The sequence below is a fragment of the Camelus ferus genome, chromosome 5, assembly GCF_009834535.1.
Source record: "Camelus ferus isolate YT-003-E chromosome 5, BCGSAC_Cfer_1.0, whole genome shotgun sequence".
Classification (NCBI taxonomy): Eukaryota; Metazoa; Chordata; class Mammalia; order Artiodactyla; family Camelidae; genus Camelus; species Camelus ferus.
The window spans coordinates 71648085-71661984 of NC_045700.1; the positions used below are offsets into that span (position 1 = coordinate 71648085).

The following is a 13900-nucleotide window of genomic DNA, read 5'->3' on the forward strand; positions in this document are numbered from 1 at the left end:
CATTGATCTAAAGGGGCTTAGACCTGTCCATCCTTGACCCAGTCACTGGTAGAGGATATGGGTAACCCTTAGGTCATTTGGGTCTGCTGGAGCTGAAAGTAGAATCTGCTTCCTCTGAGACACATGAGGTGTATATATATATACATGGGGCAGAATGGATAGTTTTTAAAATCAGAATTCTGATAAGGAAAAAATGTGGGCAAGCACAGTCTCTACTACATTAATCTTTTGAGCTTTTTATAACATGCAGATGGCTAGGCCTCACCTTTGTGGATACTGTGTTTGGAGTTTGTCATAGGAATCATTTACTAGATCTTATAGATTGTTCTGATGCATAATCAGGATTGAGAACAACTGGATTACATGATAGTACTTTGGACTATTAGTTTTGTGTTTTGTCCAAAACAAATGTTTGCTCTTATTCTGGTCTTTCTTGGTATCCTGTGTAAGTCAGGCCTGCCCCTTTTTTCAGTTTTTGAATGTCAGAAAATATTCACATCGGTTTTCATTTATACCTACAGTTAAACTTTAACCTAATTCAAGTTTTCCCCACTAAATGTATTCCACTATTCTTTTTTAAATTAGATTTTTTTTTAAGAACGAATACATGAGAGATCCCAGTAATGTTGTCATCATTGAAGACAATAAGCCATTGTCTATGGATCTGTGCCATTCTTTGTTTTGCACCTAGTAATTATATTGCAGTGTCACTGAAGAAAGACCAAATACAGTTACTGAATATAAATATGCCCATCTAAAGCATCTGAGTACGTCAATTTAGTGCATTTTAATTACGGAGAAAATTTTCTCTATTAAAAAAGAATTCATCCACTCATACTCTGTGTTTGGAGTTGGATTAATTTCAGATATAAAAAGCAAATTACAACAAAAAAGAAAGGAAAATTATATAAAAAATTGTTCTCAACTTCTTTGGTATCTCTGGGAAGAGAGATTGAAGTTAGGGTAACAGAAGTTAGGTCTGTCAGAAAAAGAATTGGTTTATTAGCCAGATCTAATTATTAGATTTTGATCTTTGGTTATTTCTTAGGTTAACCAAAAACTTCTTTAATGATTCCTTTTCCTTAGGCAAGAAAAAGAAAAAAAAAAAAAAAACCCTGTTAGTTTGAACAGTATTTATAGTCAGCTCTTTAATAAGCCCCCTTTTTTTAAACGGTAAGAGAATCCATGCAAAATACACATGTACAGAGTAATGTAGAAAACTAGGAAGTAAAACAGATTACAATTTGGCTAATGAATATTCATTTTAATTCAGTTTATTTGGAAAATAAACTGGATGACCTTACGCAAGTTAAATGAACTTAATCTTTAAGCTTATTTTTCTCATCTTTAAAACTTGTACTTTATAAGTTGCTACAAAAATAAATAAGATAGTTCAACGGCAGGCACATACTTGATGGCTGGTGCTAGCTTCCATTTAATTCCTCCTTTGCTGAGAGATTTAAGGTAGTTCCTGTTGCAATATTAAATTTTTATTTCTGGGGAGGAGGGTAATAGCTCAGTGATAGAGCATGTGCTTAGCATGCATGAGGTCTTGCGTTCAATCCTAGTACCTCCATTAAAAATAAAAAATACATATATAGTATCTGGAAAATGAGATGAAACCTTTGGGAAGTTTTAAAATTATTTTCCTGATCCTAATTTTTAATGTTCAGGTCTTTTATTTTAAGTGCAAAATAGTTCCATCTTTTTTGCCTGCCTGGTTAAGACCAAGTGAGATGTGTTTTTCATGTATCAAATATTACACAATATGTGTTAGCTGCAACTTCTCAAGAATTCCAAATCTTAGAATTTTATTGCTGAAAGGGATCTCAGAAATCATGTAATCAATCCAGATTGCTTAAATGATTGTCCAGGCTCACACAGATGGGTGATAGAAACTGGAATTACAGTTGTGACCAGATTAGTAATTCTCCATTCTTTCTCCCTTAAGTGTAGCTCATCTCAAATACTTATGAATATATCATATAGTTATTCTTTGGCTATAGTTAGGGCACAAAGGATTTTTTTTTTTTTTTTTTGCTAGCAAAACTTCTCACTGTGCTGCTTGCTACACAAAGGATAAAAGTTAAGACTAATGAACTGATGAACTAATGAACAGGTAAACAGCAAAGTGTAATATAAAAATGGAATACTATAGCCAATGAATGAGACAGGTGTAGGTATGTACTGGCAAGGTATTACCCCAAGGTAATTAAGTGAGAAAAAGGTTTGAAACTATGGGTGCAGTAATGATGCCATCCATTTGTGTTAAAGGTATACTTAAGTAAACACCTACTTGTACATGCACAGAATTATCTCTGCAAGGATACAGAAGAAACCAGTGATAGTGATCGCCTCCGAGGTTAGACAAGTAGGTGGGCAGACTGGAATCTGCAGTTATGTATTTGAATTTTTTTCTTTTTCTTGATATATATTCAAAATATTAAAAGTACATGTTTAGACTAATTACTATCTTCTCACAAACATTAACAGTATTTGCCATGGTACATAATTACATTGGAATTCTTTTTATTCAGTGGTTTCAAACTTTTCACTTTGATGAATTATCAAAACAAGGGAAACAAAATCAATATGGCTTATTTTCTCTCTTTCCATCCTTTTAAACAGCAGCTATGTGAACATTTGGAAAGAACCTTAGTAATAAGGCTTTTCTTACCTATCTAGAGTTGCCAACACACATGGAAGCTGAATCTAAGAAGCTGACCAAAAAAAAAAAGGCAGGAAGCAGGAAAGCACATCTGAATGGAGTTGGACCTGTGCTGCTGTGCTTCCTTCCGGCAGTGCTCAAAAACATGTGATCAGGAGGAATTCACATAGGCTGGCAGTCACCCACCTATCTCTGGTGTTACCCTACAATCTTGTTTCAAGCATACAGGCCACTGGTGTTTGGGTGTCTTACATACACCTAAGTTATATTCTGTTTTTTCAAGTTCCATTAAATGGGATACTAAAATGACCATCCTAAGTGACTGCCTGTCTCTACCGCCAAGAGCTGCTTGGCCTCTCTGCCTCTAAAGAGCAACGTTAATTTGCAGAGAAGGTCTATCTACATGTAGATCTTATCCTCTAAAGCGTTTATCTCTTAAATGAAGTATAACAGAACAGCTCTTTGAAGAATAATACCTTTTGTTTCATATTTTACCACTGAAGTCAGTCTATTACACATTCCCACACTCACATGCTGGGACTGTTTTGTCTGTATTGTATCCTCAGTGCCTAGACCTTCCTTGCCCTTGGTGGGGCTTAGATATTACTGCATGAATAAAACCAAAAATAGATCACATTATACTCTAATCAAGTCTCTTGATGACAGCTAAAGGAATGCAGATACTGGGATGATTAGCACAGAAAAGGAAGAACTTACTTATTTTTCAGAGATTTTCTTCTTTAGGAAACCCACCAGAAGGAAATAATGCTAAATTTTGTGGAACAATTTAAAGGAGAGAAGAGATGTATTTTTACAGGAAAGGTTCAAAGTTGCTCGTATGAAAAAACACAGAGGTTACTGAAAACATACACAAACCCAAACTGGCAAAATGGAAACAGCTTCCTTCCAAATAATGAGCTGAAGTTTTAACAAATCTAATAACATACAGTACATCCAAACAGACTTCTGTGGATTAAATTTAATACAATTATACATTCATGCTGTGGCAGTAACAACTTTCACATTATTTGTATGACTACTTTCTCAGTTGACTCTTTCATGACTCAGATACAAAGGCACAATCCAAAAGGATGCACTAATATTTATAATAGTTTTAAACAAATGCGGAGAAAGAACAAATTTTAAGTATTAAAATATTTGAATAACGATCAACCTGAATATATTTTCATTCAAGAAAATATTTCTACTTTTCAACAGTCTCATTTTGACAGACAGTTCCAGGTGTTTAGTGAATTATTCTTAATATCCATTTAACATACAACAATTACAATTAAGCATTCACAAGACTAGAGAGCTCCAAGGACTAGATTTTTAAATATCTCAGATTTTTAAATGAACTCTTTTGGCAAAAAGCCACAGTTTTTCCATTTTAGTTAATCCTGTAAAAATAAATGCCTTTTCTTCTCCTCTCATTAAAGCATTCAGTAACTTAGCTATTTTACATTAGATACACATAAATTTAACCAAGGATTATTAAACACATTGAAGAAAGCCATCCAATCAATCATGGTGCTTTAAGACAAGGTAATAAATAAAATGCTAGAATTAGGCTGACTTATTTCCTTGTTGGGAATTTGGTCTCAAAAGAAACAGCAGGTATTTAAACTGAAGCAATATAAAACTGTACTTCATCCTTTAAAAAAAAATTAAAAAGATATTATTCTGTAGTTCACAGAATTAAAGGATGTTATTTTTAAGCATTTGGTAAGTAAAATTCCTTTCTCATAAGTCTGAATATTTGGAATGTATAGAGTCATTAAAATACAATTCTGGGAAGAAACCAAGAAATTAACATTTTAATTATTTTATAATTTTAGGCCCTCTGGGTTATTAAGATATTAAGATTCAGTCTTTTTTTTTTCAGTCTGAAAGCAGCATGTTACTTCTTTGCTTAGTTATTTCATGACCTGAAAAAGCTAATTATTAATAATTTTAAAATGACTGCTCACCTTTTACTGTAATCACACAAAGTTTCAATGTTGGTTGACATTCATTAGATCTTGGTTTTTCAAAATGTATTTATCTAGGTCAAGAAAAATGGGCAGAAGGAAACCTCACCCAAATTATGTAGCACTGTTAAGCAAATTCAGTTTTTGAGCCAAAATTAAATCATTGTGTCTTCAAATTTTCCCTTTTAATTTTTCTAATAGCAATATAATTTTGCATTTTGGCCAAAGAGAGCTGCTTTCATTTGGCAGACAAACTCATGCTTCAGGAGAAACACTGACTTAGACCTACAGAATCTGTCTCCTTTTCAATACAGCACTATCAAATAGAGTATTATTAATATTTCACCTAAGTCGATTTCTTTTAAAAGGCTGATATAATGAAATGATTTTAAATCTGTACTATATTTTTACCCAATATACATAATTATGTTCAATTTAAAACAATTTTCCAAAATAACTTTTTTTGCCAAAATTTGAGAAACTCCAAAATGTCTTATCCAAAAATTGTCAATGAAAAATTAAGCCATGGTGCTTAAGTGCAATATTTTTTAAAGCCAACTTTACACTACTGCACGTTCTTAGATATTTAGAAACAAATACATTTTGACTTGCAAGAGAAGACTTGGTGGCACATTAAAGAATGACTCCATGAGTTTATAAACATAAGAGGCAGGGTAGAGTTATTGCAAAACGATGGAAAATATCAGTGTGCCTTCGCTTTGAAGAAAAATAGTGTTTCTACTCAAAAGTTTTGAGTGCCAAAACAGCTAATTACTGTTAGAGTATCACCAAAATTAGTTTTAAACATTACTCAGAAAATAAACTAGTTCCAACAATAACAATCTTAATTGCCTTTTATAAGGATTGTATCATAACTATAATTCTTAAGGATCTTGTATCTCCTCGTAGGATTATCACAAACCACCTTTTAGATTTCAAATGAACTAATTCTAACCCAGTCCAAATTAAAAACTATTCACATTCACAAGCAAGGAATACTATTGCACATTACACTCATATTTTAGGAATGTGTGCTTCCTTCCCCCCACCCCCCATCAAAAAAACCCTGTCAATGCATCTATGAATTACATCTCATCTGCATTTATAACACTCAAAGTGCTTCTGCTCCTCCACTGAACAAGTACATTAATAACACTGTAGTCTCAAAATACTTCATGAACCCTGAAGTGATTCTCTATGGAAGGAGCTTCGTTTGCAAAATGAATTTGGCTAGTCACCTGCATACCAAAATCTCCAAGTATCTGAACAAATTTCTTGTGCTCCTTTCCAATCCAAGATCTCATTGGGTCATGTACTTGATAAGGTGTTACATGGGTATGAACAATTATCCCTGTTTGTGCAAATTCTTTCAAGACTTCTGGATGAGTAACCCAAGTATTGCTTCCTCCAGAATGACCGCCATCCAGCCAGTACATTGTTTTTATGCTTTTGATAAAAGTATCTATGTTCTTCTCTTTCTTGGCTTCTTTCAATTCAAAAAGCAACTGATTCAAAACAACACAACCTTTACTGAATCCAATCAAAGTAAAAGAAGCACCGTTTAGTGATGGTGGATAAAAGCTCATGGCAGACTCATCAAATTTTTCACAGGTCCTCTCTTTTTCTCCCTGGCAACCATTAGTAGTATGAGAAGAACTGGATCTACAATTAGATGCTTTGGAGTCCTTATTCAAATCTTTCATATTCTTCTTGGATAGCAAGCTCTTCTGACTTAAGTTAAAAGCATTAACTAATAACATATAAAGGTGCTTAAAAGCTCCAAAGTCAGTATTGTGTTCTGGAGCACCAAACATATTACTTTTCACAAAATTGTCATAGCAGCTGAATTTGTGCAAATGCATTCGGGAACACTTTATCACCCAAATATAACTATTGGGGAACCGATGGGCTAAAGTGGTGGCAACATTTTCTAGACTCCAGTTTTCCCACTGGTAATTCTCAGGATGACGAGTCATAATTTCATGGTAATTCTGAAAAGTAAGAAAGATGAAACAAACATTAAGCACACATTTATATAAAATTATTTCCAAAAAATTAGTTTCCCATTTTTATTGTGGAGGAGGTTATAATGACCTATAGCTAATGTACTACACATGAAAACTATAAATCTATTACTTTCTGGTTATAAGATTTTAAACAAGTCACTTCTTCAGTTTAAGCCTCAAATCCATCAAAAGACAGGGTTATAACATATAGCTAAACAGCATAGTAGAAATTTTAAAAAGAAAACTTAGAAAGATTGTAAATATTTTAATAGATTTTATCTAGTATACATATGATCTTTATTATTCTTAACACATTAACTGAAAATTACAATTTGGTTTATTAGGCAGACTTTCTGACCAAAGCAGAATTTTAAATTATTTTCCTATTAAAGCTGCAATCCTGAACTCCCTCTCTGGATTACTCCAGCAACCTGAATGCTATGTTTGATTTCAATTTTGGTATTAGAAAGCAGCAGTGAACATTACAGAAAAATCTTTCATACATCTGTGATTACATCCTTAAAAATAAATTCCTAGATGTGGAAAAAGTAGCTCAAAGAATATTTATAATTTAAGGTTGATTATATAGACTACAATACTATCTTCCAGAGAAGTATGTATAATTTTTTCTTTTATCTTTGTTAAATTTCACTGTCACAGGATAACTTATTCTAATTTGAATTTATTAAAAATTTAAATGAAGTTGAAATTTTATTCATATATTTATTAACCATCTGGATTTCTACTTGTGCCTGTTCATATCTTTTGACTTCTTAAAAATGGATCTTATTTATAAGTATTCTACATATTTTAATAACTTTTTGTTTAGGTTCTAGGGCATGCATATAAATTATGTTTTCCTTTTAATTTTTATTCATAATAGCTTTTTTAAAAAAGGAAAATTCACTCAAATTTATTCATTTATTCTATAAAATTTACTGGATACCTACAGACTGGTCATGGATCAGGACAGACAAAACCCTGCCCATATGGAGTACACATTCTAGTACAGAAATGCACAATAAACAACTCCATAAGTAAACAGAGCAGCACTGTCCGACAGAAATACAACATGAGCCACACATAAAATTTTCTAGCAGCAACATTAAGAAAAGTAAAAAGTTAACAAGTGCAATTATGTTTAATAATATATTTTTTGAGCCCAATATATCCAGTATATTATCATTTCAACATGTAACCAATGTAAAAAATACTGAGACTATTACATTTCTTTTTCTTACTAAGTCTTTGAAATCCAGTGTATATTTTACACTTATAACACATTTCAGTTTGGGTGCTAAATTGTCATCGGAAATACTTGATCTGAATTTAGATTTCATAAAGTTTACAGTTGCAAAAGTAGATTCACATACCCTAGTTGTTCAAATACACTTAAAAGTTTTCCAGGAACCAGACTGAGTATCAGTTTTTAACTCTAAACTTAAATACAATTAAAAATTTAGTTCATTGATTAGACTAAGGCTATTACCCAAGGCCAATCCACAGAAAAGGTCAAAGGATGTGGGAAGAAAGGGTTTTCTTTTGAGAGATTTTTCATCCCAGCTGGGAATGCAATGCACTTACTCTCCCTGTAGGGGTTACAGGGTAGGAGGCATGCTTCTCATCCCCAGTGAGGCAGGTGGCAAGAGAACCTCCTGGAGAGACTGAGAGGTGCTTACTCCACAGGTAGATGCTCGCTGATCTGCAGAAACTTAGAGAGGCCTATCCCATATTGCCACTGAAGTACAGGCACAAAGGATTTTTAGAAAAACTTGACATGTGTCTCCAAGAGTTTGGAGACATTTATGATAAAGAGGTGACCTAGGTGGACTACTCTTACAGCAGAGCAAGGAGAGCTATATGGGGTATAAGCTATAAGTTCCATAAAAAATGTGTCAAGGGGCATCTTTGCTGAGCATAAAGTAGACATTCCATGTGAAAAAGCTAGGACTATAACAGGAACTAGCCTAAGAAGGCTACCTGACACAGCACAGGAAGCCCCAGGCTACGTGACCAGATGTGAAATAATAGAGAGAGAGAGAGAGAGAGAGAGAGAGAGAGAGAGAGAGTGTGTGTGTGTGTGTGTGTGTGTGTGTGTGTGTGTGTGTGTGTGTGTGTGTCTGCCCGCCCCTGGTTCCTGGCACAGAGCTCCTAAAACCCTGGAATTTCCTGGTTGATAGGGGCTGGTCACCAGAAAGACCAGGACATGATTAGAATTTCCGAACTTTCAACACCACTCCCCATTCTCCAGAGACAAACTGGAAATGAAGTTAATGACTGATCATACTAATGCAATGAAGCCTCCATAAAAATCCCCGAAGTACAGGTTCAGATAGCTTCCAGGTTGGTGAACACGTGCAAGTGCTAGGAGAGCAGTGTACTCAGAGAGGCATGGAAGCTCTGTACCTCTTCCCACATAGCCTGCCCTGTGCATCTCTTCCATCCAGATGTTCATCTGTATCTTTTATCCTATCCTTTCATAATAAATGGGTAAACAGTATGTAAAATGTTTTCCAAAGTTCTGTGAGCCATTCTAGCAAATTAACTAAACCCAAGGAGGGTACTGTGTGAATCTCAGTTTATAGCTGGTCAGTCAGCAGTACAGGTGATGACTGGGACTTACAATGGGCATCCATTTGCCTGAGCTCCAGGTAGACAGTGTCAGAACTGAACTGAATTATAGGACAGATGGTGTTGCAGAGAATTACTTGGTGTGGGGGAAAAAACCTACACATCTGTTGTCAGAGTGTTCTGAGTGTGGTAACGGTGTGAGTAGTAAAGGAGAGACACAAAGGAGAACTTAAGTCTTTTCCTACCCACCAGGACATACACTTGGGACATGATCATCTACATATCCCAGTGTTTAGGAAAGCAAAAGCTTTTAAAGGTTAAAACCAGAAATGACCCAAATGTTCACGAACTACTGAATGGGTAAGTAAACTGTATATCCATACATGGAAAACTACTTGGCATTGAAGAATGAACTCCTGATGAAGGCAACACTGAGAATGAATTTCAAAAGCATTAGACTAGGCCAAATAGCTAGACACAAGACTACATACTGTATGATTCCTAACGAATGAAAATCTAGAAGAGGCAAAACTATAGTGAAGGAAAACAGATCAGTTGTTGCCTATGGCTGAGAAAGGATACTGACGGAAGTAGGGCACAAGGGTGCTTTTTAGGGTGGTAGAGATGCTGTATTATGTAATTGCTGTTATGGTTACATAATTGTACTTGTCAAAATTTATCAATTGTAAGTTTATGCTTTAAAAAAAAAGAGGTAAGTATAATTCTATATCCTGAGGATTTAAAAAGCAAGGTAACTCAAAAAAATTCGAAAGTATGTACTTAAAAAAATTCTGATCTCCCTCCAAAATCATTACTGATAAGAAAAACATAAAGGGTTCCTAAAGAAATGTGAGTTACTATGGCCTCAGCTTTCCTGTAATTCACATCATAAACGGACAAGCACAGAATAAAACAGGACATACAGCAAAAGATGACTGCAAAAGGAACATCAAGAAAGTAAGGGTAATTAGGATTTAAAATTTCATGGACAACCAGATACAATTAACACCAAATAATAAATCTGTGTTAAGATGAGGCAAAGCTGCTAACAGTACCTTACAAAGTTCTGTTTGGTCCTTCCTATTCTGTTCAATATTTACCCAAATTTTTTAAAAAATTACCCAAATTAAAAATAAAGATACAGAAAGAATGCTCACTTTACCTATATACGATACAAACCAAAATAAGGGTTCTAAAAGGAGCAACACAGTAAAAAGAGGAGCTACATCTAACAGGGCAATTTCATAAGGATAAACATTCGGCTCAAAAGAACCATGTGCAAAGACAAGGAAATCTGAGCCTAAAAGCATTTCATATAATAATTATAAAGCACTTAACACACTGTTCAAAGCAACTTACATATATTCATTCATTCAACAAGTTATCTACTGAGCACCTCCTTTGTGCCAGTCACTAAGCATCACAGATGTAACAGTGAAGAGAACAGACAAGAAGCTGTCATCGTACTAGTGGAAGACAAACAAAAACTGAAATGAGTAACTAATATAGTAAATGAAATGAATTAAAATAAAGAAGTTGACAGGGATCCTGTGCACATGTATGACTATTAAATAGAATGGTCAGAAAAGGCCTCATTGTTAAGGTGATTTTTGAGCAAAGACTTGAAATAGGTGAAGTAATGAATCCTTACAGATATCTGCAGGAAAATTGTTCCAGGCGGTATGTGCAAGGCTTTTGAGGTCAAGCGTCCCTACCATGAACAATATGAAGCTGGTGCGGCTGGAGCAGAGTAAAACAGAAAAGGCAGACAGTCAGAAAAGGAACAGGGTGGGAAAAGGTAAAGATAGTGAAGCGCCTTGTAGGCCATCAAGAGGACTCTGGCTTTTGTGTGGGGTGACATAGGAGCTACTGGAGAGTTTTGAACAGAGGTGTGGTATGATTTGACTTAGATTTTTAAATGATTATTCTGATCACTTCTAGATACATTTAGAAGGTAAAGCCACTTTATTTGCTATAGTGTATTAAGAGAAGACAAAAGGGTAACTTCAACATTTCTAACTTGAACTAAATAGGAAGAGTTTCCTTTACCTAAGGAAGAGCAAGTTTAGGGGTAATGATCCAGAGAGTTTAGGTTTGAGATATCTATTAAATGTCCAAAAGGAAATATCGTATATGCAATTGGTAAGCCTAAAGTTCCAGGAATATGTCTAGGATAGAACACAAATGTTGAAGGTTGTCACAGTATGAGGTAGTATGTAAAGGCAAAGACTGAAAGAGATCACGAAGGGAGTAAAGGTAGTCAGAGGAAAAATCCAAGGACAGTACACCCCAATAATTAAAAAGGTCATCAGAAAGATAAAAAGGAATGTAACTCATTGGGTATTCACATTTTTAATCCTCACTGATATCGTATACATTGTTATTCCCATTTTGTAGTTGAGGCAGCTACAATACAGAGAGATTTAACAACTGGCTAGAGACTTCATAGCTTAAAAAGTGCAGAATCAGGGTTTAAACTAGGCAATCTGGCCTCAGAGCCTCTGATGCATTATCCTCTACCTCTTCTCTAAAAGACCTGGGTTTTTAGTGCACGTCATACTCTGCATAAATCAACAGTATATCACTGTCCAAAAAGCTAATGGAATCTCAGGCTAAAGAAACAGATGATGTCAAAAGGAAAGGAGGTATTACTCCAACTCTATATTTAGCACTTTTTAGACTTCATCTGAAGACTTTGTTACATTCTGACTGGCACACTTTAAAAACACTTAGTAGGTGTTCAGTGAAGGTTAGTTATCATTAGTATCATCATCATCATTACAGATGCACACAGTAGCTGTTCCATAAAACTCGAGAAATTGCTGCCAGCAATGTCATGCTGTTTTCTCAAACTGGGCAAAAGGGCATCACTGGAGTAAATTAAAGTTTTTTTCTTAAATCTAAATATTAGTTTTTTCACAGTTTTTTTTTTATTAGCAGTATACTAGACCAGTAAATCATTTGGAGGGCAAGAGAAAAAACTACATATACCTTCACTGTCATGTGACTTGGGACACAAAGTTCGTAAATCTACTATTTTAAAGCATTAATTTCAAAAACAATAAACTAATATTGTTTCCCATATCTAGCCATATTCTATCTTTACTTGTCTACATCCAAGCACTACCCAAGAGAACTTTCTGCCACAATGGAAATGTTCTGTGAAAGTGCTCTGTATTTGCACTGTCCAAATCTTGGCACATACAAACCTTAGGTGTTACTGAGCCCTGGAAATGCAGCTAGTGCGACTAAAGAACTGGATTTTTAATTTTATTTAATTTTAATTAATTTAAATAGCCACATCTAGCTAACAGCTACCTTATTAGACAACGTAGTTCTAGATTAAGATCTAGATTAAGACCCAGCTTTCCAGGGCAACATATTCTCGGATATTTGCTTGCAGCCACAAAATCAGTAACAGATAAAATCACACACAAAAACAAAAGTACAGAATTTAGGTGAACATCAAAATATTGACATGCTTGGCAATTACTGTCCTTTTTCTTCCACCCATTCTCCCTTTCTTAGGGTTACTAGAGTGTCACACCCTTGTACTAATTTTTCTGTTTACTTGTTTGCTTTTTACTAACTGCCAGCGTTTTTTTGAATACTGCATACTAAGTTAATTTAAAAATCATCTCTCAGTCTCCTGCCCCCCCTCCTCTGAGAAACCAAGTTATAAAATAAATATTCATGTATCTTAAATTCCACTCCCTCGTAGCCTGGACTGACAAGGGGTCTCTTCTGAAGTCATAGCCCTCCAAGGACACCTTCCCTCTGGGGCTCTATGAGGAGGGGGTCAGGGGCGTGGAAGGGGCGGTTTCAGATTTCGTGAAGCCACCCCGGTTAGCGCATGAGTGGGTGTGTTCAGGCGAGCGAAGGAACCGGGCACCAGCTACGAGGGAAGAATCTAGAGAATTTACATATGCACAAGAGGAAGGAACAGGTGCCTAGGCAGGCCGCAGGTTACCTGCACATCCCCGGGAAAATAGAGAACGTGATGCTGGGGCGGCGGTTGCGGCTCCTCCTTCGCCGGGTTCCCAGAGAGGTCCCGCCGTTCCGGTCCCTCCCCGGCAGCCGCTGCCGCCGCCGCCAGCAGGAGCAACTCGTTGCAGCGCTGCGGGTCGGCTCCCGGCACCGTGGACAGCTGCAGGCACTGCTGCCGGCGCCCCTCGGCCGCGGCGGAGCAGAGCGCACCGCTGCTGCTGCTGCTGCTGCTGCCCAGGTTCATGGTTCCGGCCTTAGAGCGGGACGCCGCGATTCCGATTCCGAGCTGGGGCAGCAGGAGAAGCAGCGGCGGCGACCGCAAGAGCCTGAACCCCCACATGGGTCGCCGCCGCCAGAGCGGTTCGAGGGGTGGGGGAGGTCCTGAAGGAGGAACTTCGGCCGGGCGCCCAACGGTCGGCGGGAGCGGCCCAGGAGGAAGCCGGCCCCGGGGGCAACGGCGGCGTCAGAGGCCGACGTCTCCGCGCAGCGTGCGTAAAGGAAGGAGGGGTGTGCGCGAAATCCGACTCTGGTTCCCGGAGGGACGGGAGGGGGCGTGGCCCGAGGAAGGACGTTTGTGATTGGTGGGCTCTGCCACGGCCGGGAGGTTCGAACGGAAGTCTGGGAAAGAGCCTGAGGCGGTGCAAAACCCGAGGGAATGAACCCAGGACCCCGAGCGAGAAGGTCTGCTGTTGTGACAG

At 36.8% G+C, this 13900-nt stretch overlaps 1 protein-coding gene across 1 annotated transcript; it reads right to left on the reverse strand.

Annotated features, from left to right (window-relative positions):
* Positions 1 to 2021: 2021 nt before the first annotated feature.
* Positions 2022 to 13680, reverse strand: C5H2orf69 (chromosome 5 C2orf69 homolog). The gene is made up of 2 exons (XM_006189967.3): positions 13186 to 13680; positions 2022 to 6629 (listed from the first exon to the last, which is right to left on the reverse strand). The coding sequence occupies exons 1-2, from the start codon at positions 13540 to 13542 to the stop codon at positions 5802 to 5804; spliced, it is 1185 nt and encodes a 394-aa protein (XP_006190029.2). The 5' UTR covers positions 13543 to 13680; the 3' UTR covers positions 2022 to 5801.
* Positions 13681 to 13900: the final 220 nt, after the last annotated feature.